The sequence below is a fragment of the Myxine glutinosa genome, chromosome 1, assembly GCF_964187855.1.
Source record: "Myxine glutinosa chromosome 1, kmMyxGlut1.1, whole genome shotgun sequence".
In the NCBI taxonomy this organism is placed as follows: Eukaryota; Metazoa; Chordata; class Myxini; order Myxiniformes; family Myxinidae; genus Myxine; species Myxine glutinosa.
The window spans coordinates 350,980,393-351,004,123 of NC_136261.1; the positions used below are offsets into that span (position 1 = coordinate 350,980,393).

General features: G+C 39.1%; 2 protein-coding genes across 3 annotated transcripts in view; one reads left to right on the forward strand and one right to left on the reverse strand.

The window, feature by feature from the left end:
* Positions 1-23,731, reverse strand: part of LOC137413465 (twinfilin-1) — a 74,315-nt gene that overhangs the window by 28,446 nt on the left and 22,138 nt on the right. The window lies entirely within an intron of this gene.
* LOC144889830 (uncharacterized) lies at positions 2,618-5,119 on the forward strand. Its single transcript, XM_078771036.1, has 3 exons — positions 2,618-4,206; positions 4,334-4,471; positions 4,563-5,119. The coding sequence occupies exons 1-3, from the start codon at positions 2,619-2,621 to the stop codon at positions 4,730-4,732; spliced, it is 1,896 nt and encodes a 631-aa protein (XP_078627162.1). The 5' UTR covers position 2,618; the 3' UTR covers positions 4,733-5,119.

Consider the following 23,731-nt stretch of genomic DNA (forward strand, 5'->3'; position numbering starts at 1 on the left):
TATTACAAAAATGATTTCACTGAAACGATACACTACTGCATTAAGAAACCTGGGCTTAATTTGTCCGAAGCGGTCCGAAGGTGAGGCATGAAGCCTAAGGCCTATATGTACCGTATTGTTGGAAGAGACATAATGCCGATGCTTTCGATATTTGACGGTCATTTTAACAATCTGTTTGTTTGTGTTTCACACTGAATGAAAAACGTTAAGGTAGAGCATGGCGATTGTGATATATGACAGGTTCGACGATATGTTCGGCATGACGAAATTGGAATTAAAATGGCGGTGTGTGGAGTCAGCCGCCGTACCGCCGTAATGACGTCAGATGTAATCACATCATCCTGTCATGTGACCAGATCCTCAACTCTTATTGGTATACGTTTCAGGGGACATATGGACAGACAAACACTGTTCTTGGCGGCTTTGTCCTATGGGCTACGCCGTAAAAAAAAAGAAGAAAAAAAAGAAGTTGTTCTTCAATCATAAAGTGACGTTTGCAAAGAAACAGACAGACGGAAGGAATAGACAAAGTCTTCTTTAGACAAAGACAAAGACATTTTTACAAAGACAAAGATAGACAAAGAACCATTTGCTTCACCCGCTTTTAGCTTAACGCGCATGGTAATAATCGTAGTAGAACAAAGACATAATAGACAGGTCCATGCCAGGCAGAAATGGCGCCGTTTTCCAGTCAAGGTTTTCTCAGTGGATTTATATACTTTTGATCATACTCTGTCGAATAAGCTTGTGGGCCACCCTGAAATTTGCCTCAAATCCAAGATGGCCACCAGAATAGCTAAAATAGTATTTCTGAGAGTTGCTTTTACCCATAGATGATTTTTTTTCAACTGATTGTGGCCTATTATGATAAAGAAAGATAACTCAGTCATAACTCAGCCATAAAAATTAACAATCGGTACTTTATTAACAAAATGGCCGCCGGGCAACTTCCGTATTACGGAAACTGCTATAACTTCAGTTCCGAGTGTGATATGATTATAATTTTGGTGTCCAGTCATATGTTTTTGGGGTCAAGGAATCCATATTTGTACTTTTTATTTCAGTGAAATATATATTACAATACATTTTGATTCAATTTCTTGGTTTCCATTTCAGATTCCTTGAATCCGGATGCAAAGAAATGATTCCATGAATGCGGACGCAAAGAAATGATTCCATGAATCCTGGCTTAGCAGATACAGTGAATCCTCATAAAATTACTACATAAAGACAAAACTTTTTTGGCACAGGAGAAAAGGGTTGCACAATGGCATCCACGCCGATTTTGAGTTTAGCAAGGGGCGACAAACCGTTGTGCTGCCTCTGTAATGAAACTATTAAGGACGTTGAGTCAGCTTATAATATGACTGAGGAGGGATTGCAGTCTATTCAAGAATTAGCGGGAAGATGGGTTAAAGTTGACAAGAGTCTGTGTACTCAGGCACCATATGCTGAATTTCAATCAGCCGCTGTGAGACTATCTAGTGCAGGCCATGATGTCAAGATTCATGAGAACTGTAGAATCACATTTCGGAACAGAATTGCCCGAAAGGAAGCCCAGTCTCGCAAACTTCCCGTTTCCAGTTCAGAGAATATTCATGAGTCGAATGAACCAGTTGCTGCTCCCGCGTATAGGATACGCAGGGGGTCACTTGAGAAAAAGCAAATCTGTTTCGTGTGCAACGTGGATACGAAAGATGACAGTAAACCGTACAATAGTGGTGGTCTTGGTAGATGCTCCGAGAAGAATGCTGTCAGTAAAGTAGAACGTTCAAAGGACATGAAAATCAAAGATGAAGGAGATAAGTTCCATGATGCAGCGAAGCGACTCGATGTTATTCTGAGTGGAGCATCATATGACATGTTTGCAGTTGATGTGTACTATCATAAAAGTTGTTATGACAATTTTACCTATGCATATGATAGAAAGTTGCTGTCAGCGGATGCAGCAGAGAAGGATAGATTAGCTACCGAGGTTATGGACAGCTTTTTCAAACTGTTTCACCGCATGGTAGTCAAGGATCAAAAGGCGTATTTCCTGAGAGAATTGATTGAGGACATAAAGGAGATCAGTGAAGACAATGAACTTGAGGACCCTCCGATTTCAAAAACCTGCATGTTGAAAAAACGACTGACTGAGAAATTTGGTGACGCCATCGACTTCCACTTGTTTGGGAATCGACACATCGACACATGTCGACACATCGACACACCTGGCAGCAGAGAGAACGCTTCTTCCAAAGTGCTTTGCTTTCGGGCACATCAACTATGCTAGGTACCTGACATTCCAACACGTCAATCTCCAAAATCTGAAGGTGAATCACAAAGATGCCTGGGATGATCTGTTGCAAAATGGATTCGGAGGGTCGATGACTGGCGAGCCCTTTTCTACGATCCATGGGGACTTGATCACTGAGACCACAATCAACAGAGAGGTTAAAGTCCGGGGTGGTCCAATGCAAGGCGGTTACAGTACCAGCAAGCAGACAACAGATGCGTTCATAAAAACGAGTCACTTAATGGCAAAGCTCAGAGGAAGATTGAAGGAAAGGTTGCATATCCTGACCTCTTCAACTCACAAGGAAACAACAATAGGGGCACGGAGGCAGCATGACAACATGGTTCGCAACCTAGTCATCCAATTGGATAAGTACTTTGACCCTTTTCTGATTGGTTCTGCGCGTCACATGAAAACAGGAGTGGAAATTAACCAAGGTATTGTCAGTGGATTGTTGTCATCAACCGAAGCAGGAGAGAAACAATTCCAAGACTTTGTTAACCTTAGACTCAAGGCTACTGGAGAAGGCAGAATGAACATTTTTGACAGGATTGTGAATCTCAAGATCAAAACGGGCATGGAGAAGGTCAAGAAAAATCCAAAGGCAGTGAACGTTCTCAAGGAGGATCGACAAGCATTTGGTGTGTTGGTAGGAAAGGCAACTACCCCTGAAGAGGCACATTCACACCCCCTGACAACTATTCCACTTGCCCTTGCCACACCAGAACGAGACATTCGACAAGGTTCTAAAGCAGCGCTGAGGAACTACCTTATTGAGGAATCTTCATCAACTACAGAGGAACCGCCAAATAGAAGCAACTGGCTGATTGACGGAATGGCAGCTGTAAAGTCAATCCCGGCTCAACAGACTTGGGGAGAATACACTGATGCCCTATTGAAATTCTGCATGCCACCAAGCCAGTCAAACCCAAAACAGCTTGGGATCATATTTGATTCCTACTGTACGTCCACTACAAAGGAGTTAACCCAACGACGCCGAGGGATCTCTGGTAGAAGAACCCACATCACAAGCCCCGAGCAGAGTATGCCCAGAGGCAAAGATTGGGACGCATTTCTGCATAATGCTGAAAACAAGACTGAGCTGATTAAATTTATGGTCACTTACTTCAAAAGTGATTCAGTCAGATCGAAACTCAGAATTCCACTCACCGTGACAGAGGAACAGAATACATGGTTGATCACGCAAACTAAGTTTGAACAACTTGAATCCTGCAACCATCATGAGGCTGACACCAGGCTTGTTCTTCATGCAAGCAAGTGCGAAGGTCCGGTTGTGATTAAGGCTTCAGATACAGATGTACTGATCCTCTTGAGCTATGCCTATTCTGTCTGCAAACCACCACAAGACTGGTTCATGAAGATTGACCATCGGTACGTCAGTGTCAAGAAACTAACGACTCATTTTGGAGATGAAGTGTGTCAAACTCTCCCAGCATATCATAGCATTACTGGATGTGACACGACATCATTCCCATTTCGCATCGGCAAAATCAAGCCATTGAAGAAGATGTTGAAACAAGAGAAATCCCATCTACTCTCTCAGCTGGGCAGATCAAATCAATCTTTTCAAGATGCTACCAGTGCTAAATGCTTCTTCAGAACCTGCATGTATTCTGGAAGTGAACAAGAAAGCTTTGTTGAAACAAGGATCCGAACGTACAACACTCAAAAGGTGAAATCTAGTTCCAGCATCCTTCCAGACGAGAGTAGCACCAATGAACACCTCAAGAGGAGTGACCTTCAGGCATGGGTGTGGTACCAGTGTCTCAAGCAAAACATTGAGTATCCTTCTATCACTGACAGAGGATGGGAAAATACAGATGATGGTATCAGGCCAATATGGTTTACCTGCCCGCAACTCCCTCCAAGCCTCTCCAAGAAAAAGAGCAAGAAAAGACAAATTCAAAGTAAGTATACTAAAAATATATCATTACTTTGATCATTGCTTTTCGTTCCTGTCATAAAGTTCCTCCAATGTATTCCCACTGGCAGTGCATTCATCCAGATTAAATATGTGTAACCTTCCACTTACAGGTCTCGCGGAGTATGATGCAGATTTAGAAGATGCAGTAGAAGAGAGAAGCCAGCCTTCAAGGAAGAAGAGACACAGGAATACAAGCAGAAAACATGTACAAGACAGTGAAGTTCACTGTAGAGAAAGAGAAAAGCAAGGTAGATAAGTCCAAAATGCAATCGTAATTTTGTTATTTTTATATGATTTACTGTTTTGAATCCCGACTATATCCATTCACATTTTTTATAGGTATCGGTGGGGCAGAAGAAAGAGCAGAAGAATCTGAAGTTGATGAAGAGTACCAAGGAGATGGGGAAAATTCGGAGAGCACCATGGAACAACTTTCTTCGGATACCTGTGGACTTTATTCAGACTTTCAGAGTGAAGAGAGTGATCTTGATCTTGATCTTAGTAACTGAGGATTATGTGCCTTTTGAACAACATATTTTTCCCAAAGCATAACCAAAGCCGGGGATCATATTGAATGGGAATTCAGATACATTTTATAAACCTGTGTAGTTTGGTAGACGAAGCAAAACTGACTAGGAGCCGTTCAGCGGCAGCCATCTTGGATTTATTGTTCATCCATGATTTAGGGGATGATCTATTGAGCTAGTGTCATGATAAACCAACTAAATGGATAACCAGACTTTGGAAACCAAGAAATTGAATCAAAATGTATTGTAATATATATTATGGAGCACAAGACATGACTGAATCTGCCACATCGGTGGCCAGTATTGGCAGCCATCTTAGATTTCTTTATGAACCAATGATTTCACTGAAATAAAAAGTACAAATATGGATTCCTTGACCCCAAAAACATATGACTGGACACCAAAATTATAATCATATCACACTCGGAACTGAAGTTATAGCAGTTTCCGTAATACGGAAGTTGCCCGGCGGCCATTTTGTTAATAAAGTACCGATTGTTAATTTTTATGGCTGAGTTATGACTGAGTTATCTTTCTTTATCATAATAGGCCACAATCAGTTGAAAAAAAATCATCTATGGGTAAAAGCAACTCTCAGAAATACTATTTTAGCTATTCTGGTGGCCATCTTGGATTTGAGGCAAATTTCAGGGTGGCCCACAAGCTTATTCGACAGAGTATGATCAAAAGTATATAAATCCACTGAGAAAACCTTGACTGGAAAACGGCGCCATTTCTGCCTGGCATGGACCTGTCTATGAGTAGAGATCATTGCATTTTTATATGAATTACAAGGACATCAAGCAGACGATAGACAATTACACGGATAGTAAATGACACTTGAACCTGGTTTCCCAGAATCATGAGCCATTGATTCCCATAATAAGCATGTGCTCTGGCGATGACAACTCATCGGTGTTTGTCATGCCAAAGACATTCAGTGAATGAGGGAAAACCAGTTTAACGAGGTCAATAAGTTGACTGAAAATTTTATGTTTACAAAAACAAACTTGAATAACAAAAAGTTTACAAAGATCCCTGAATAAATATCAATATATATATTTTCTTCAAAACGAGTATCTTCCCGGTTTCCCAACAACCCTGAAAATAAATTACGACAAAAGAAAGTTTCATTATGTCCTTGTGTGAAGAGGTGTTCACAAACAATAAAACAGGTCTCAGTAAGATGTGTGGAGGCACTCCTTATTGCGGATGGCAATCCGTACGGCAGGTGGCACTACTTATGGCAGCAGCTCTACAGCGGGTGGCACTCCTTATGGTGGGTGGCACTCCTTATGGGGGTTGGCATTCCTTACAGGGGGTGGCATTCCTTATGGGGAGTGGCACTCCTTATGGGGGTGGCACTCCTTACAGGGGGTGGCACTCCTTACGGGGGGTAGCACTCCTTATGGGGGGTGGCACTCATTATGGGGGTGGCACTCATTATGGGGGTGGCACTCATTATGGGGGTGGCACTCATTATGGGGGTGGCACTCATTATGGGGGTGGCACTCATTATGGGGGTTGGCACTCTTTATGGGGGTGGCACCCCTTATGGGGGTTGGAACTCCTTAAAGGGAGTGGCACTCCTTACGGTGGGTGGCATTCCTTATGGCGGGTGGCATTCCTTACGGCGGCAGCTCACCAGGGAAGGGCCATGCTATGCGCACAATCTGCTCAAAGCAAGTGCAAGGTGTTCCAGATGAAGCGCCATGACATTACAACTTTATTACTTGCAAAATCGAAGATTTTTCAAGTATATTGGTCGGTTGCGTTTGTGGTTCTGTCTGTCTGTCTGTTTGTCTGTTTGTTACTTGGCAAAAAAAAAAAAAAAAAAATTTGCAAGTATGTTGATCACTCCGGTTTGTGTGTGTGTGTTTGTTTGTGTGTGTGTTTGTTTGTGTGTGTGTTTGTTTGTGTGTGTGTTTGTTTGCCTGTCCGCTCACTTATACTTGCCTACAGGTCACAATTTTAAACCGATCTTCACAAAACTTTACCAAATGGTAGGGTTCGTGGTCCGACAAAATCCTATATATTTTGGGGTCAAAAGGTCAAAAGGTCAACATAGGTCAAAGGTCAACCACTTTTTTTAAATTTCTTAAATCCTCAATTTTCATCGGATTGACTTGAAATTTGAATAGGATATACATATCGGCAAACTGAATTCAACCACCAACTATTTTTGAGATGAGCATAGGCCAAAAGGTCAACATAGACCAAAGGTCAACAACCAATTTCAAATTTCTCAAATCCTCAATTTTCATCCGATTGACTTGAAATTTAAAGAGGATTTACATATCGGCTAACTGAATTCAACCACCAACTATTTTTGAGATCAGCTTCGGCCAAAAGGTCAACATAGGCCAAAGGTCAACCACTTTTTTTTAATTTCTAAAATCCTCAATTTTCATCCGATTCACTTGAAATTTGAATAGGACTTTCATATCAGCCAACTGAATTCAACCACCAACTATTTTTGAGGTTAAAAGGATACTCTACTGAGTGCCATTCCACTTTGTTCTGTTTTGCCAAGTGTCGCTCCATGAGTGATTTTTCATCTGTTTGTTTGTCACCAGCCTACAGGTCACAATTCGAAACCGATTGTCACAAAACTTCACCAAGTTGTATAGGACGTCCCAATTGAGAAGGCTATTGTTTTTGGGGTCAAAATGTCAAAAGGTCAACATAGGCCAAAGGTCACCAAATTTGCCAAATTTCTAAAATCCTCAATTTTCATCTGATTGATTTGAAATTTGAAGAGGACTTGCATATCTGGTCACTGAATTCACCCACCAAGTATATTTGAGGTCAACATAGGCCAAAAGGTCAACATAGGCCAAATTTCTAAAATCCTCAATTTTCATCCGATTGACTTGAAATTTGAAGAGGACTTGCATATCTGGTCATTGAATTCACCCACCAAGTATTTTTGAGGTTAACATGGGCCAAAAGGTCAACATAGGCCAAATTTCTAAAATCCTCAATTTTCATCCAATTGACTTGAAATTTGAAGATGACTTACATATCTCGTCACTGAATTCAAGCACGTATTATATTTTAGGTGAACATTGACCAAAAGGTCAACATAGGCCGAATTTCTAAAATCACCAATTTTCATTTGATTGACTTGAAAGTCTAAGAGGATTTACATATATGGTCACTGAATTCAACCACCAACTATTTTTGAGGTCAACATAGGCCAAAAGGTCAACATAGGCCAAATTTTTGAAATCCTCAATTTTCATCCGATTGACTTGAAAATTGAACAGCATTTGCACATTGAGTCACTAAATAGGGAAACTAACTATTTTTGAGGTCAAAAGGTCAAAGGTCAACTCAAGGTCAACCTTCCAAAATCATCATTTTTCATCTGAAAAATCGTCAGTTTTCTTCCTGTTGCCCCGAGCTTTGATCAAGATCGTCAATTTTAATCTTGATGAAATGGACAATTTGCTGTTTCAATGGAATATTTTTTCTTGGGAGTGGGGGGCGGATTTTGCAAGTATCGTGCTCCGCATGACGTCTTCTTGTTGTTTTTTTCTCCAAAATTTTCCCTAATACCCACCTCAAGGTTTTCATTTCACTCTCCTCTTATCAATGGAAATGAATCCGTGAGGCTTCTGCTGAAATTTTACAGTTGAATCGAATTATGTGCGATTTTCACCTCCGACATTGCTATAAAAAGATGTGAATATTTCATTTTCTAACCCCCATGGCCTATCTATTCCTACTCATATTTTTCTTAGTCTACACAGATTAGGATTTTTTTTTCTCCTTTCAGTTTATGTACTCAATAGTCACCAAAATTTTTGAAACTGATCCTATGTTTGCTACAATTTTTGTGACACTTCATAATTCCCAGACAAACTGATAGGACCCTATGTTATGGCCTATTGACCCATATACTGGGAATCAAGGCCTTCCATTCCCAGTGGCTTAGCCTCCTTCCTCTGTCATTTAATAATCTTATTTTGAGGTTTATGTAGTCAATAGTGACCGACCACACTCGACTAAAATTACATTTTAAAAGAAATTATTATTTACTGTCACTTTGTGCCTCCCCTCCAATCCTTTGTGACCTGGATTATTTTTAAACCGTCCGCCGTGTGTGTGTGTGTGTGTGTGTGTGTGTGTGTGTGTGTGTGTGTGTGTGTGTGTGTGTGTCATATGTGTGTGTGTCATGTGTCTCATGTGTGTGTTCATGATTTTATCATCAAATTTTCAACAAACCTTTATTATGAGAATATGAGAAGAAAATTAATAATCGGGTCAAAAGGTCAAAGGGTCAAGGTCACATAAAATCGGCAATTGTCATTCAATTTACTTGAAATTTGAACATAATTTGCATATTGTGTCACTGAATTGGTTCACCGATTAAAAGATAGAAGCCCATTGTTTTTTGGGTCAAAATACCAAAGGGTCAAAGGACAATGTTACATAAAATCATCACTTTTCATCAGATTGACTTGAAATTTGAACTGGGTTTGCATGCCGTCACTAAAGCCTATTGTTTCAAGTCACAGGTCAAGGTCACAAAATCATCATTTTTTGGTCTGATCGACTTGAAATATCAGCAGAATTTGCATATTGTGTCACTGAATTGGTTCACCAATCAAAAGCTCACAGCCTATTGTTTTTGAGATTCAAAGGTCAAGGTCGCAGTGACTGATTTTGCAAGTACGTACCAGTCTATGACCACTCGTTTGTTTGTGTGTGTCTGTCCGTCTGTCCAGGCCATAATGTCTTTGTTGTACTGTTGTTGATGGATGCAAAGGGCCTTTCACTTTTTTATTACTCCTTCCATGCTGTTGTTGTTGTTATTGTTTCATGCCTCCTCACAGCTGCCATCAGGCCCAATCTCTCACCTCTACAGTTGTAACCTCTTTTCTGTGGCTTGAGTTGACACGAAACTTGACTGCAGAAATATTCTGATTAGTTAAAAGTAACTTAACACCATTTTGATGAGTTCTGTTTTCAGGAGGTGGGAATGGCAATGGTGGTAGGGGGGTTCTGGGGGGGGGGGGGGGAGAGGGGGCGGGGAAGGGGCGGGGAGGCCTGGGGGATCTTTGTAATGGTTTGAATGATTACCACCAAACTTAGCATCCATAACTGGGGGAAACAGAGAGTAAAATTATGAGTAGGTAATGTGAGGGAGGGGGTGAGGGGGAGTTCTCCAATCGTGGTCCAGCTATCCACGTCAGTGCTATGAGCAGCTGCGCTACCAAACGTGGCTTGCATATACAATGGAGGCCCCAGGCAAGACTTTTGGTGAAAAAAATATTTATTTATTAGCTTTTATAATCTTTTCAATTTGGAGGGTATTTGGAATGGGGAGGAAAGGGAGATCTCTGTAACGGCTTGAGTGATTGCCACCAAACTGCAAGCTGGTGATAATGTAGGCCCCATAGGGGTTAATGATGAAAAAATGAAATTACAAAGTTTGATAGATTTTAATTGATCATAACCAAACTTTTCAAGGTTGGTGTAGACCCCATGGGGAGTAGGGTATAGAAAGGGGGCTGGAGCCAGTTGTGTTCATTGTCCAGAGAACAATGAAGGGGGGGGCAGAGCATACGGACCCCCTCCCCTCCCCAGTGCTTGGAACCTGTCCTTCCATAAAAACAAAACGTTACACTTTCCTTTGAACAATGGTACTGTACTCGCCTTATTAATAATGGATGTGTAAAATTATGGTTTTTCACCTGGGACACCCTGTAAATGCCAGACCTAAGTAATGACTCCAACTGGTGCGATAGCATCCCGGCCACACTTATTCGCACACCGGTAGAACGATGGATCGCAATGAGGTCTTCGCAAGGGTGGATCCAAGTAGGTGGTGGATCAAGGTAGGAATAATTGATGTGACGACACGTTTCATTTTATGGAACATGTGCCGTTTCATAACAAGTATCAGAAGATTATGTGGCAGACAAATTAACCAAGACTGGCAATATCAAGGTCCAGTGTTTCATGACATTCTGATTCCGCAGCGCATGATCCTCTCCGTTCACGTAATGAAATAGGTCTGCTAATTGAGCTTCGCTGTGAGCTATGGATCGTGTAGATGTGCAAAGAATTCTTCCCGAGCTTTGTTGTTTTACACATCCAATCAGCATGCAGTTGTTAGCAGGGCAAGTCAATGCAAAGAGGACGTCACACAGCTCTTCCTTTGTCTTTGGGTCAAATTCCTTTGCACATTGCACTGCAGAACCTAAATGGTTAAACTATAGTGGAGAAGGATGTAGTTATTCAGTTAAACTTCAGCTACATTAAAACAAGTGTTGCAAAAGCTTATAACGCATTGCCTCCGCCAAGCTTTGTGGTGTTAAAACACGTTTGATGACGTCATGGTAACGTTGCTTACCAATCCGTGCTGTGCCAAGTGTATGTGGCTTTCCCTTTCTGAAGCACTCTTGATGCCACATGTCACAATTTGCAAAATATCCCTCGTCGTTGCACAATGTCATCGTTTATCAATACAAATGTATGCAGTTTCACATTGGCTGGATTAGGTAGGCCGGAAGTGCAGTGGACGTACTGCATCTAGACTTTCAGAAGATTGTTCGCCAATGTTGGGGTGTAGAGTATCTAACTGGATTGGAAACTGGCTTAGTGATAGGAAGCAGAGAGTGGCTGTGAGTGGGAGGTTGTGATTCGTTGGGTACATCAGTAATCGGTACTCGGACCATAATTACATAGCATATACACCGATGATTTTGGACAGTGGGGTTAAAAAATGGCTTTTCGAACTTGTAGATGACATTTGGAGATGTAAAGTAGATGGCACAGAGGTGGGTGATCAGATTCAGCAAGTATCGATACTCTCATAGATTGGAATTGATTGGCAGAAGCAATTTAACATTAGCAAGGTGTTGGAGACGGGTAAGAATGATGAAAATAGGGATTACGTGATGTAAGGAGCAATCTTGGAGCGCGTCACACAAAAAGGGTCTGCGGTTGGTAATATTATACAAGGGGGGAGAAGGGGTAAGCAGACGATACAGTGTGAGGCAGCTGCATGTAAAGCTAATAGGGTATTGGGTTGTATTCACAGAGACAACAACAACAACAACAACAACAGGCATTATAAGGCCATTTTCCCTGCTAGAGCGGGGGTTGGCCTTGCGGTCCCCATAACAATCTTCTCCATTTTTCCCTATGTTCTGCATCTCTCCTTGTTAACCCCCTTGCCCGCATTTCTTCTTCCACCATCTTTAGCCAAGTCTTTCTCGGTCTTCCCCGTCCTCTACTTCCTTCTACATTCATTTCCATCACTCTTCTCAACCAGTCACTTTCATCCTTCCTCAACACATAACCAAACCATCTCAAACTGTTCCTCTTCACAGCATCAATCCCAGGCTCTATTCCCATCACCTTTCGCAATTTATCATTTGCTTTCTCTCTCTCAACGATACTCCGCACGTCCATCGAACCATTCGCATTTCCACCCTTTCCAGCCTTCGTTGCTGCTTGTATTCACAAATAGATTATAAATCAAAAGAGGGAGTTAACGCTACAGGAATTTAGTGAGGCCTCATCTAGGATATGTATGGCATACAGTAATTGGTCAGACACATCTGAAGAAATATATAGCTGGCAAAGAGAGGGTTCAGGCATAAAGCGAATAAATTGATTCCGGGCCTAGGTAGACTAAGCAATGGGGAGTGGCTTAAGGAGAGTACTTAATGCATGGAATGGTCTCCCTGAGATGAAGTGGCAGCAGAAACAGTCGATAAGTTTTAAACTGGAATTAGATAGGTGTAACCGAGAAGGATTGTGGATTGAGGGATACATGGACATTGGCAGGACTGGTCAGTAGTTTGGGTATGGATGAGCAATTGTATGCCAGTGCAGTGATTGTGATGTCTGCGAGAGGGTCACATCAAAATGTGGATGTGCTGTCCATGTTTGTTCATTCCACACTCCCCAATACACTCCATCCTCCTCCTACCCCCGCCAAAAAAAAAGAAACAAAAGATTTCCCTACCTGTGGCGCTAAGTAATTGTGGTGTAAAGATTGCTGCCCGACTGCAGGGGTGCACCGTTACGGAACAAGGAGTCATCAAGTTTTTTATTTATTTTTGAAGGTGTCAAATGTGGGCGTGACATTCTTAGAATGTGGTATGAACTGTGTGTCATGAGAAAATGTGCACGAATTGTGAGATTGGGTTTACAAAGAACGAGATAGACGAGTCCTCTGTGGCAGCAGACAATAGTGGCCCAGGCCATTGTCTATCGCATACACTTACTTCGTCCTTCATTTTCAGATATTTTACCATCATATATTTTTTTTTCTACGGAATAAGTATTTTTCTTGTAATGTCTTCATAAAATAACTCTTGTGCAAAAATATTCAATCATATGAAAATGAGACATAATTATATACAAATACTTAAATAGGGGAAGTCAGGTGTTATTTTATGGTCACTCTCTTGGAATAAGGTATGTACTGAAAGTATGCGTGCAAGTATGTCAGTAAATAATATTTGTATGTGTACACATACAGGTATCGAATGAAAAAGGTGAATTAGCCCAAGGATTCAATGATGCAACTACATAACAGTCCTCAAAAACAATCCCGAACCACAACGGCACTTGGTAGAACGCATACCTCCGCCGGGCTGAACAGTTTATGTTTTGTATCCCACTGATAGGTCGGATTTGGATCCGCACCTGGACCAAAATCGAATCGGCTTGTTCTTGTCACTTACAGTACCCAACTCATCCACCAAGTTTTGTCATAATCCATCCACAACATTTTGAAATATCATGCCATATTTAGTTTTTAGCCCGATCTCTCAATGGTGAAGAATCACATTAAAAATTAAATAATTATCGTATCTGAATCCATATTCAGATCTTCACCAAAATATCGAATCGATTCATCCTCGTCATACACACAACCTGTCCACTGAGTTTCGTCAGAATCCGTTCATACCTTTTTGAGACATTGTGCTATGTATATATATATATATATCTGTGCAGCGTCTGTCCTGTCCTGTGTTGTGTTGTGTTGTGTTGTGTTGTCCTGTGTTGTCACTGAACTACTTTCTCAAACTTTTGTGAAATCGTACCAAACTTCTGGAATGCACATATCTCTCCCGTCGGTATATCCTAAGGGTATTTTTTTTTTTTAATTTTCCAATTTTCTTTTGGGGGGGGGGGAATTTTTTGGGGGGAAAAAATTTTTTTTCAACTTCAATTGTTTATAAAATGTGATATCACGTATATTACAAATACATTTGTTCATAATATAATATATATATATATATAATATATATCATAATATATTCATAATAATATATTCATAATATATTCATAATTGTTTGAATTATGATTGGTTTAAACCATGACAAAACGGCAACTCGGGTACAGTAATTTATCTATATATCTACACATCTGGGCAGTGTCTGTGTTGTCACTTAACGACTCCCTCAAACCTTTGTTTCCGTGGTTGTGAAGTGTTTTTAACAACGTTGTGGTGGTTTTGAATCATGTGGTGGTGAGGTATTTTGAATTATGTGGTGGTGAGGTGTTTTTAAATCACATGGTGGTGAGGTGTTTTTAATTATGTGGTGGTGAGGTGTTTAGAATTAGTTGGTGATGAGGTGTTTTGAATTACTTAGTGGTGAGGTGTTTTTAATTTCGTGTTTTATGGCTGTGAGGTGTTTTTATTACGTGTTTTATGGCTGTGAGGTGTTTTTATTACGTGTTTTATGGCTGTGAGGTGTTTTTAATTTCGTGGCTGTGAGGTGTTTTTAATTTCGTGTTTTATGGCTGTGAGGTGTTTTTATTACGTGTTTTATGGCTGTGAGGTGTTTTTAATTTCGTGTTTTATGGCTGTGAGGTGTTTTTATTACGTGTTTTATGGCTGTGAGGTGTTTTTAATTTCGTGTTTTATGGCTGTGAGGTGTTTTTATTACGTGTTTTATGGCTGTGAGGTGTTTTTATTACGTGTTTTATGGCTGTGAGGTGTTTTTAATTTCGTGGCTGTGAGGTGTTTTTAATTTCGTGTTTTATGGCTGTGAGGTGTTTTTATTACGTGTTTTATGGCTGTGAGGTGTTTTTATTACGTGTTTTATGGCTGTGAGGTGTTTTTATTTTTGTGGTGGTGAGGTGTTTTTATTACATGTTTTATGGCTGTGAGGTGTTTTGAATTACGTAGTGGTGAGGTGTTTTTATTATGTGTTTTATGGCTGTGAGGTGTTTTTATTACGCGTTATATGGCTGTGAGGTGTTTTCAATTTCGTGGTGGTGAGGTGTTTTTAATTTCGTGGTGGTGAGGTGTTTTTAATTTCGTGGTGGTGAGGTGTTTTTATTACGTGTTTTATGGCAGTAAGATGTTTTAAATTACTTGGTGGTGAGGTGTTTTGAATTACTTGGTGGTGAGGTATTTTGAATTACGTGGTGGTGAGGTGTTTTGAATTACGTGGTGGTGAGGTGTTTTGAATTACTTGGTGGTGAGGTGTTTTGAATTACGTGGTGGTGAGGTGTAATCGTCCCAAACTTCCAGTCTGCACCTACCCCTCCCCTATGTATGTGCAGAGGGGTTCTTTCTTGAAAAAAAAACATTCAATCTAAATTGCCTATAAAAATGTAATATGACAAACACAACAAATACATTTGTGCAAAGTAATTGTTTGTATTATGATTGGTGAAAATCATGACAACACAGCAACTCAGGTACAGTCATTAGCCTCAGTTAAAATAAGCCCGTTCCTCAGTATCGACGCTTGGTGAGGCGAGCGAGGCGAGCCAAGCTAGTATATATATATATATATATATATATATATACACAAAGAATTAAGTTAAGCACCCCCCCCGTTTTTTTACAACCTCGCACATTACAAGTTTGTTGTCGTCAAAACAGTGTAATATACCCATGATATTGCTATATTTTCTGGAGAAGTGATATTATGGTCACATAAAAACATAACAATCATGCCGTTTTCATTATTTTATTCTGAATAATTTAAGGTGAAATTTTTTGGGAATTTTAGGCATATTTTCACCTCAATTTAAGTATGGAGCTATAGGTCCATCACGGACAGTGTGGATGACGTATATGTTTTCTAACGTACAGTCATTGTTCTGAGAAGACCTCTAGCGATCTTTGCGTCAATAACGTGTGTAGGACCCACGTGATCGGATCACTACTCAACCCAACTCAACCCTACGAGTGCACTCATCTGCATTTCATCAATGGATAATTGCTAATGTCATACCAATCATTATTTGATCTCACATACCTTAGAATATATGCCAATGTATACATATACACAAAGAATATATATTAGGGGGTGCTTACCTTAATTCGTTGTGTAGGGGTGCTTAACTTAATTCTTTGTGTATATATATCTGTGCAGCGTCTGCCCTGTCCTGTGTTGTGTTGTGTTGTGTTGTGTTGTGTTGTCCTGTGTTGTCACTGAACTACTTTCTCAAACTTTTGTGAAATCGTACCAAACTTCTGGTATGCACATATCTCTCCCGTCGGTATGTCCTAAGGGTATTTCCTTTCAAAAAATTTCCAATATATATTTTTTTTTTGGGAATTTTTTGGGAATTTTTTTTTTTTTCAACTTCAATTGTTTATAAAATGTGATATCACGTATATTACAAATACATTTGTGCAAAATAATTGTTTGAATTATGATTGGTTTAAACCATGACAAAACGGCAACTCGGGTACAGTCATTTATCTATATATCTACACATCTGGGCAGTGTCTGTGTTCTCACTTAACGACTCCCTCAAACTTTTGTTTCCGTGGTTGTGAAGTGTTTTTAATAACGTTGTGGTGGTTTTGAATCACGTGGTGATGAGGTATTTTGAATTATGTGGTGGTGAGGTGTTTTTAAATGACGTGGTGGTGAGGTGTTTTTAAATCACATGGTGGTGAGGTGTTTTGAATTCATTGGTGGTGAGGTATTTATAATTACGTGGTGGTGAGGTGTTTTTAATTATGTGGTGGTGAGGTGTTTAGAATTAGTTGGTGATGAGGTGTTTTGAATTATGTGGTGGTGAGGTGTTTTGAATTATTTGGTGGTGAGGTGTTTTTAAATGACGTGGTGGTGAGGTATTTATAATTACATGGTGGTGAGGTGTTTTTAATTATGTGGTGGTGAGGTGTTTTTAAATGACGTGGTGGTGAGGTATTTACAATTACATGGTGGTGAGGTGTTTTGAATGAATTGGTGGTGAGGTGTTTATAATTACGTAGTGGTGAGGTGTTTATAATTACGTAGTGGTGAGGTGTTTTTAATTATGTAGTGGTGAGGTGTTTTGAATGAATTGGTGGTGAGGTGTTTATAATTACGTAGTGGTGAGGTGTTTTGAATTAGTTGGTGATGAGGTGTTTTGAATTACTTAGTGGTGAGGTGTTTTTAATTTCGTGTTTTATGGCTGTGAGGTGTTTTTATTACGTGTTTTATGGCTGTGAGGTGTTTTTATTACGTGTTTTATGGCTGTGAGGTGTTTTTAATTTCGTGGCTGTGAGGTGTTTTTAATTTCGTGTTTTATGGCTGTGAGGTGTTTTTATTACGTGTTTTATGGCTGTGAGGTGTTTTTAATTTCGTGTTTTATGGCTGTGAGGTGTTTTTATTACGTGTTTTATGGCTGTGAGGTGTTTTTAATTTCGTGTTTTATGGCTGTGAGGTGTTTTTATTACGTGTTTTATGGCTGTGAGGTGTTTTTATTACGTGTTTTATGGCTGTGAGGTGTTTTTAATTTCGTGGCTGTGAGGTGTTTTTAATTTCGTGTTTTATGGCTGTGAGGTGTTTTTATTACGTGTTTTATGGCTGTGAGGTGTTTTTAATTTCGTGGCTGTGAGGTGTTTTTAATTTCGTGTTTTATGGCTGTGAGGTGTTTTTATTACGTGTTTTATGGCTGTGAGGTGTTTTTATTACGTGTTTTATGGCTGTGAGGTGTTTTTATTTTTGTGGTGGTGAGGTGTTTTTATTACATGTTTTATGGCTGTGAGGTGTTTTGAATTACGTAGTGGTGAGGTGTTTTTATTATGTGTTTTATGGCTGTGAGGTGTTTTTATTACGCGTTATATGGCTGTGAGGTGTTTTCAATTTCGTGGTGGTGAGGTGTTTTTAATTTCGTGGTGGTGAGGTGTTTTTAATTTCGTGGTGGTGAGGTGTTTTTATTACGTGTTTTATGGCAGTAAGATGTTTTAAATTACTTGGTGGTGAGGTGTTTTGAATTACTTGGTGGTGAGGTATTTTGAATTACGTGGTGGTGAGGTGTTTTGAATTACGTGGTGGTGAGGTGTTTTGAATTACTTGGTGGTGAGGTGTTTTGAATTACGTGGTGGTGAGGTGTAATCGTCCCAAACTTCCAGTCTGCACCTACCCCTCCCCTATGTATGTGCAGAGGGGTTCTTTCTTGAAAAAAAAACATTCAATCTAAATTGCCTATAAAAATGTAATATGACAAACACAACAAATACATTTGTGCAAAGTAATTGTTTGTATTATGATTGGTGAAAATCATGACAACACAGCAACTCAGGTACAGTCATTAGCCTCAGTTAAAATAAGCCCGTTCCTCAGTATCGACGCTTGGTGAGGCGAGCGAGGCGAGCCAAGCTAGTATATATATATATATATATATATATATATATATATATATATATATATATATATATATATATATATATATATATATATATATATATATATATATATATATATATATATATATATATCTGTGCAGCGTCTGTCCTGTCCTGTGTTGTGTTGTGTTGTGTTGTCCTGTGTTGTCACTGAACTACTTTCTCAAACTTTTGTGAAATCGTACCAAACTTCTGGTATGCACATATCTCTCCCGTCGGTATGTCCTAAGGGTATTTCCTTTCAAAAAATTTCCAATATATATTTTTTTTTGGGAATTTTTTGGGAATTTTTTTTTTTTTCAACTTCAATTGTTTATAAAATGTGATATCACGTATATTACAAATACTTTTGTGCAAAATAATTGTTTGAATTATGATTGGTTTAAACCATGACAAAACGGCAACTCGGGTACAGTCATTTATCTATATATCTACACATCTGGGCAGTGTCTGTGTTCTCACTTAACGACTCCCTCAAACTTTTGTTTCCGTGGTTGTGAAGTGTTTTTAATAACGTTGTGGTGGTTTTGAATCACGTGGTGATGAGGTATTTTGAATTATGTGGTGGTGAGGTGTTTTTAAATGACGTGGTGGTGAGGTGTTTTTAAATCACATGGTGGTGAGGTGTTTTGAATTCATTGGTGGTGAGGTATTTATAATTACGTGGTGGTGAGGTGTTTTTAATTATGTGGTGGTGAGGTGTTTAGAATTAGTTGGTGATGAGGTGTTTTGAATTATGTGGTGGTGAGGTGTTTTGAATTATTTGGTGGTGAGGTGTTTTTAAATGACGTGGTGGTGAGGTATTTATAATTACATGGTGGTGAGGTGTTTTTAATTATGTGGTGGTGAGGTGTTTTTAAATGACGTGGTGGTGAGGTATTTATAATTACATGGTGGTGAGGTGTTTTGAATGAATTGGTGGTGAGGTGTTTATAATTACGTAGTGGTGAGGTGTTTTTAATTATGTAGTGGTGAGGTGTTTTGAATGAATTGGTGGTGAGGTGTTTATAATTACGTAGTGGTGAGGTGTTTTTAATTATGTGGTGGTGAGGTGTTTAGAATTAGTTGGTGATGAGGTGTTTTGAATTACTTAGTGGTGAGGTGTTTTTAATTTCGTGTTTTATGGCTGTGAGGTGTTTTTATTACGTGTTTTATGGCTGTGAGGTGTTTTTAATTTCGTGTTTTATGGCTGTGAGGTGTTTTTATTATGTTTTATGGCTGTGAGGTGTTTTTAATTTCGTGGCTGTGAGGTGTTTTTAATTTCGTGTTTTATGGCTGTGAGGTGTTTTTATTACGTGTTTTATGGCTGTGAGGTGTTTTTAATTTCGTGTTTTATGGCTGTGAGGTGTTTTTATTACGTGTTTTATGGCTGTGAGGTGTTTTTAATTTCGTGTTTTATGGCTGTGAGGTGTTTTTATTACGTGTTTTATGGCTGTGAGATGTTTTTATTACGTGTTTTATGGCTGTGAGGTGTTTTTAATTTCGTGGCTGTGAGGTGTTTTTAATTTCGTGTTTTATGGCTGTGAGGTGTTTTTATTACGTGTTTTATGGCTGTGAGGTGTTTTTATTACGTGTTTTATGGCTGTGAGGTGTTTTTAATTTCGTGGCTGTGAGGTGTTTTTAATTTCGTGTTTTATGGCTGTGAGGTGTTTTTATTACGTGTTTTATGGCTGTGAGGTGTTTTTATTACGTGTTTTATGGCTGTGAGGTGTTTTTATTTTTGTGGTGGTGAGGTGTTTTTATTACATGTTTTATGGCTGTGAGGTGTTTTGAATTACGTAGTGGTGAGGTGTTTTTATTATGTGTTTTATGGCTGTGAGGTGTTTTTATTACGTGTTATATGGCTGTGAGGTGTTTTCAATTTCGTGGTGGTGAGGTGTTTTTAATTTCGTGGTGGTGAGGTGTTTTTAATTTCGTGGTGGTGAGGTGTTTTTATTACGTGTTTTATGGCAGTAAGATGTTTTAAATTACTTGGTGGTGAGGTGTTTTGAATTACTTGGTGGTGAGGTATTTTGAATTACGTGGTGGTGAGGTGTTTTGAATTACGTGGTGGTGAGGTGTTTTGAATTACTTGGTGGTGAGGTGTTTTGAATTACGTGGTGGTGAGGTGTAATCGTCCCAAACTTCCAGTCTGCACCTACCCCTCCCCTATGTATGTGCAGAGGGGTTCTTTCTTGAAAAAAAAACATTCAATCTAAATTGCCTATAAAAATGTAATATGACAAACACAACAAATACATTTGTGCAAAGTAATTGTTTGTATTATGATTGGTGAAAATCATGACAACACAGCAACTCAGGTACAGTCATTAGCCTCAGTTAAAATAAGCCCGTTCCTCAGTATCGACGCTTGGTGAGGCGAGCGAGGCGAGCCAAGCTAGTATATATATATATATATATATATATATATATATATATATATATATATATATATATATATATATATATATATATATATATATCTGTGCAGCGTCTGTCCTGTCCTGTGTTGTGTTGTGTTGTGTTGTCCTGTGTTGTCACTGAACTACTTTCTCAAACTTTTGTGAAATCGTACCAAACTTCTGGTATGCACATATCTCTCCCGTCGGTATGTCCTAAGGGTATTTCCTTTCAAAAAATTTCCAATATATATTTTTTTTTTTGGAATTTTTTGGGAATTTTTTTTTTTTTCAACTTCAATTGTTTATAAAATGTGATATCACGTATATTACAAATACATTTGTGCAAAATAATTGTTTGAATTATGATTGGTTTAAACCATGACAAAACGGCAACTCGGGTACAGTCATTTATCTATATATCTACACATCTGGGCAGTGTCTGTGTTCTCACTTAACGACTCCCTCAAACTTTTGTTTCCGTGGTTGTGAAGTGTTTTTAATAACGTTGTGGTGGTTTTGAATCACGTGGTGATGAGGTATTTTGAATTATGTGGTGGTGAGGTGTTTTTAAATGACGTGGTGGTGAGGTGTTTTTAAATCACATGGTGGTGAGGTGTTTTGAATTCATTGGTGGTGAGGTATTTATAATTACGTGGTGGTGAGGTGTTTTTAATTATGTGGTGGTGAGGTGTTTAGAATTAGTTGGTGATGAGGTGTTTTGAATTATGTGGTGGTGAGGTGTTTTGAATTATTTGGTGGTGAGGTGTTTTTAAATGACGTGGTGGTGAGGTATTTATAATTACATGGTGGTGAGGTGTTTTTAATTATGTGGTGGTGAGGTGTTTTTAAATGACGTGGTGGTGAGGTATTTATAATTACATGGTGGTGAGGTGTTTTTAATTTCGTGGCTGTGAGGCGTTTTTATTACGTGTTCTATGGCTGTGAGGTGTTTTTATTACGTGGTTTATGGCTGTGAGGTGTTTTTATTACGTGTTTTATGGCTGTGAGGTGTTTTTATTTTTGTGGTGGTGAGGTGTTTTTATTCTGTGTTTTATGGCTGTGAGGTGTTTTTAATTTTGTGGTGGTGAGGTGTTTTTATTAGGTGTTTTATGGCTGTGAGGTGTTTTTATTACGTGTTTTATGGCTGTGAGGTGTTTTTATTTTTGTGGTGGTGAGGTGTTTTTATTCCGTGTTTTATGGCTGAGGTGTTTTTATTATGTGTTTTATCGCTTGAGGTGTTTTTATTACGTGTTTTATGGCTGTGAGGTGTTTTTATTATGTTTTATGGCTGTGAGGTGTTTTTAATTTAGTGGCTGTGAGGTGTTTTTATTACGTGTTTGATGGCTGTGAGGTGTTTTAAATTACTTGGTGGTGAGGTGTTTTGAATTACTTGGTGGTGAGGTATTTTGAATTACGTGGTGGTGAGGTGTTTTGAATTACGTGGTGGTGAGGTGTTTTGAATTACTTGGTGGTGAGGTGTTTTTATTACGTGTTTGATGGCTGTGAGATGTTTTAAATTACTTGGTGGTGAGGTGTTTTGAATTACTTGGTGGTGAGGTATTTTGAATTATGTGGTGGTGAGGTGTTTTTAAATGACGTGGTGGTGAGGTGTTTTTATTATGTGGTGGTGAGGTGTTTTGAATTACTTGGTGGTGAGGTGTTTTTAAATGACGTGGTGGTGAGGTGTTTTGAATTACGTGGTGGTGAGGTGTTTTTATTACGTGTTTTATGGTGGTGAGGTGTTTTTATTACGTGTTTTATGGTGGTGAGGTGTTTTGAATTACGTGGTGGTGAGGTGTTTTTATTACGTGTTTTATGGCTGTGAGGTGTTTTTATTACGTGTTTTATGGCTGTGAAGTGTTTTTATTACGTGTTTTATGGCTGTGAGGTGTTTTTATTAGGTGTTTTATGGCTGTGAGGTGTTTTTATTACGTGTTTTATGGCTGTGAGGTGTTTTTATTACGTGTTTTATGGCTGTGAGGTGTTTTTATTATGTTTTATGGCTGTGAGGTGTTTTTAATTTCGTGGCTGTGAGGTGTTTTTATTACGTGTTTGATGGCTGTGAGGTGTTTTAAATTACTTGGTGGTGAGGTGTTTTGAATTACTTGGTGGTGAGGTATTTTGAATTACGTGGTGGTGAGGTGTTTTGAATTACGTGGTGGTGAGGTGTTTTGAATTACTTGGTGGTGAGGTGTTTTTATTACGTGTTTGATGGCTGTGAGATGTTTTAAATTACTTGGTGGTGAGGTGTTTTGAATTACTTGGTGGTGAGGTATTTTGAATTACGTAGTGGTGAGGTGTTTTTAATTATGTGGTGGTGAGGTGTTTAGAATTAGTTGGTGATGAGGTGTTTTGAATTACTTAGTGGTGAGGTGTTTTTAATTTCGTGTTTTATGGCTGTGAGGTGTTTTTATTACGTGGTTTATGGCTGTGAGGTGTTTTTATTACGTGTTTTATGGCTGTGAGGTGTTTTTATTACGTGTTTTATGGCTGTGAGGTGTTTTTATTACGTGTTTTATGGCTGTGAGGTGTTTTGAATTATGTGGTGGTGAGGTGTTTTGAATTACTTGGTGGTGAGGTATTTTGAATTACGTGGTGGTGAGGTGTTTTGAATTACTTGGTGGTGAGGTGTTTTGAATTACTTGGTGGTGAGGTATTTTGAATTATGTGGTGGTGAGGTGTTTTTAAATGACGTGGTGGTGAGGTGTTTTTATTATGTGGTGGTGAGGTGTTTTGAATTACTTGGTGGTGAGGTGTTTTTAAATGACGTGGTGGTGAGGTGTTTTGAATTACGTGGTGGTGAGGTGTTTTTATTACGTGTTTTATGGTGGTGAGGTGTTTTTATTACGTGTTTTATGGTGGTGAGGTGTTTTGAATTACGTGGTGGTGAGGTGTTTTTATTACGTGTTTTATGGCTGTGAGGTGTTTTTATTACGTGTTTTATGGCTGTGAGGTGTTTTTATTACGTGTTTTATGGCTGTG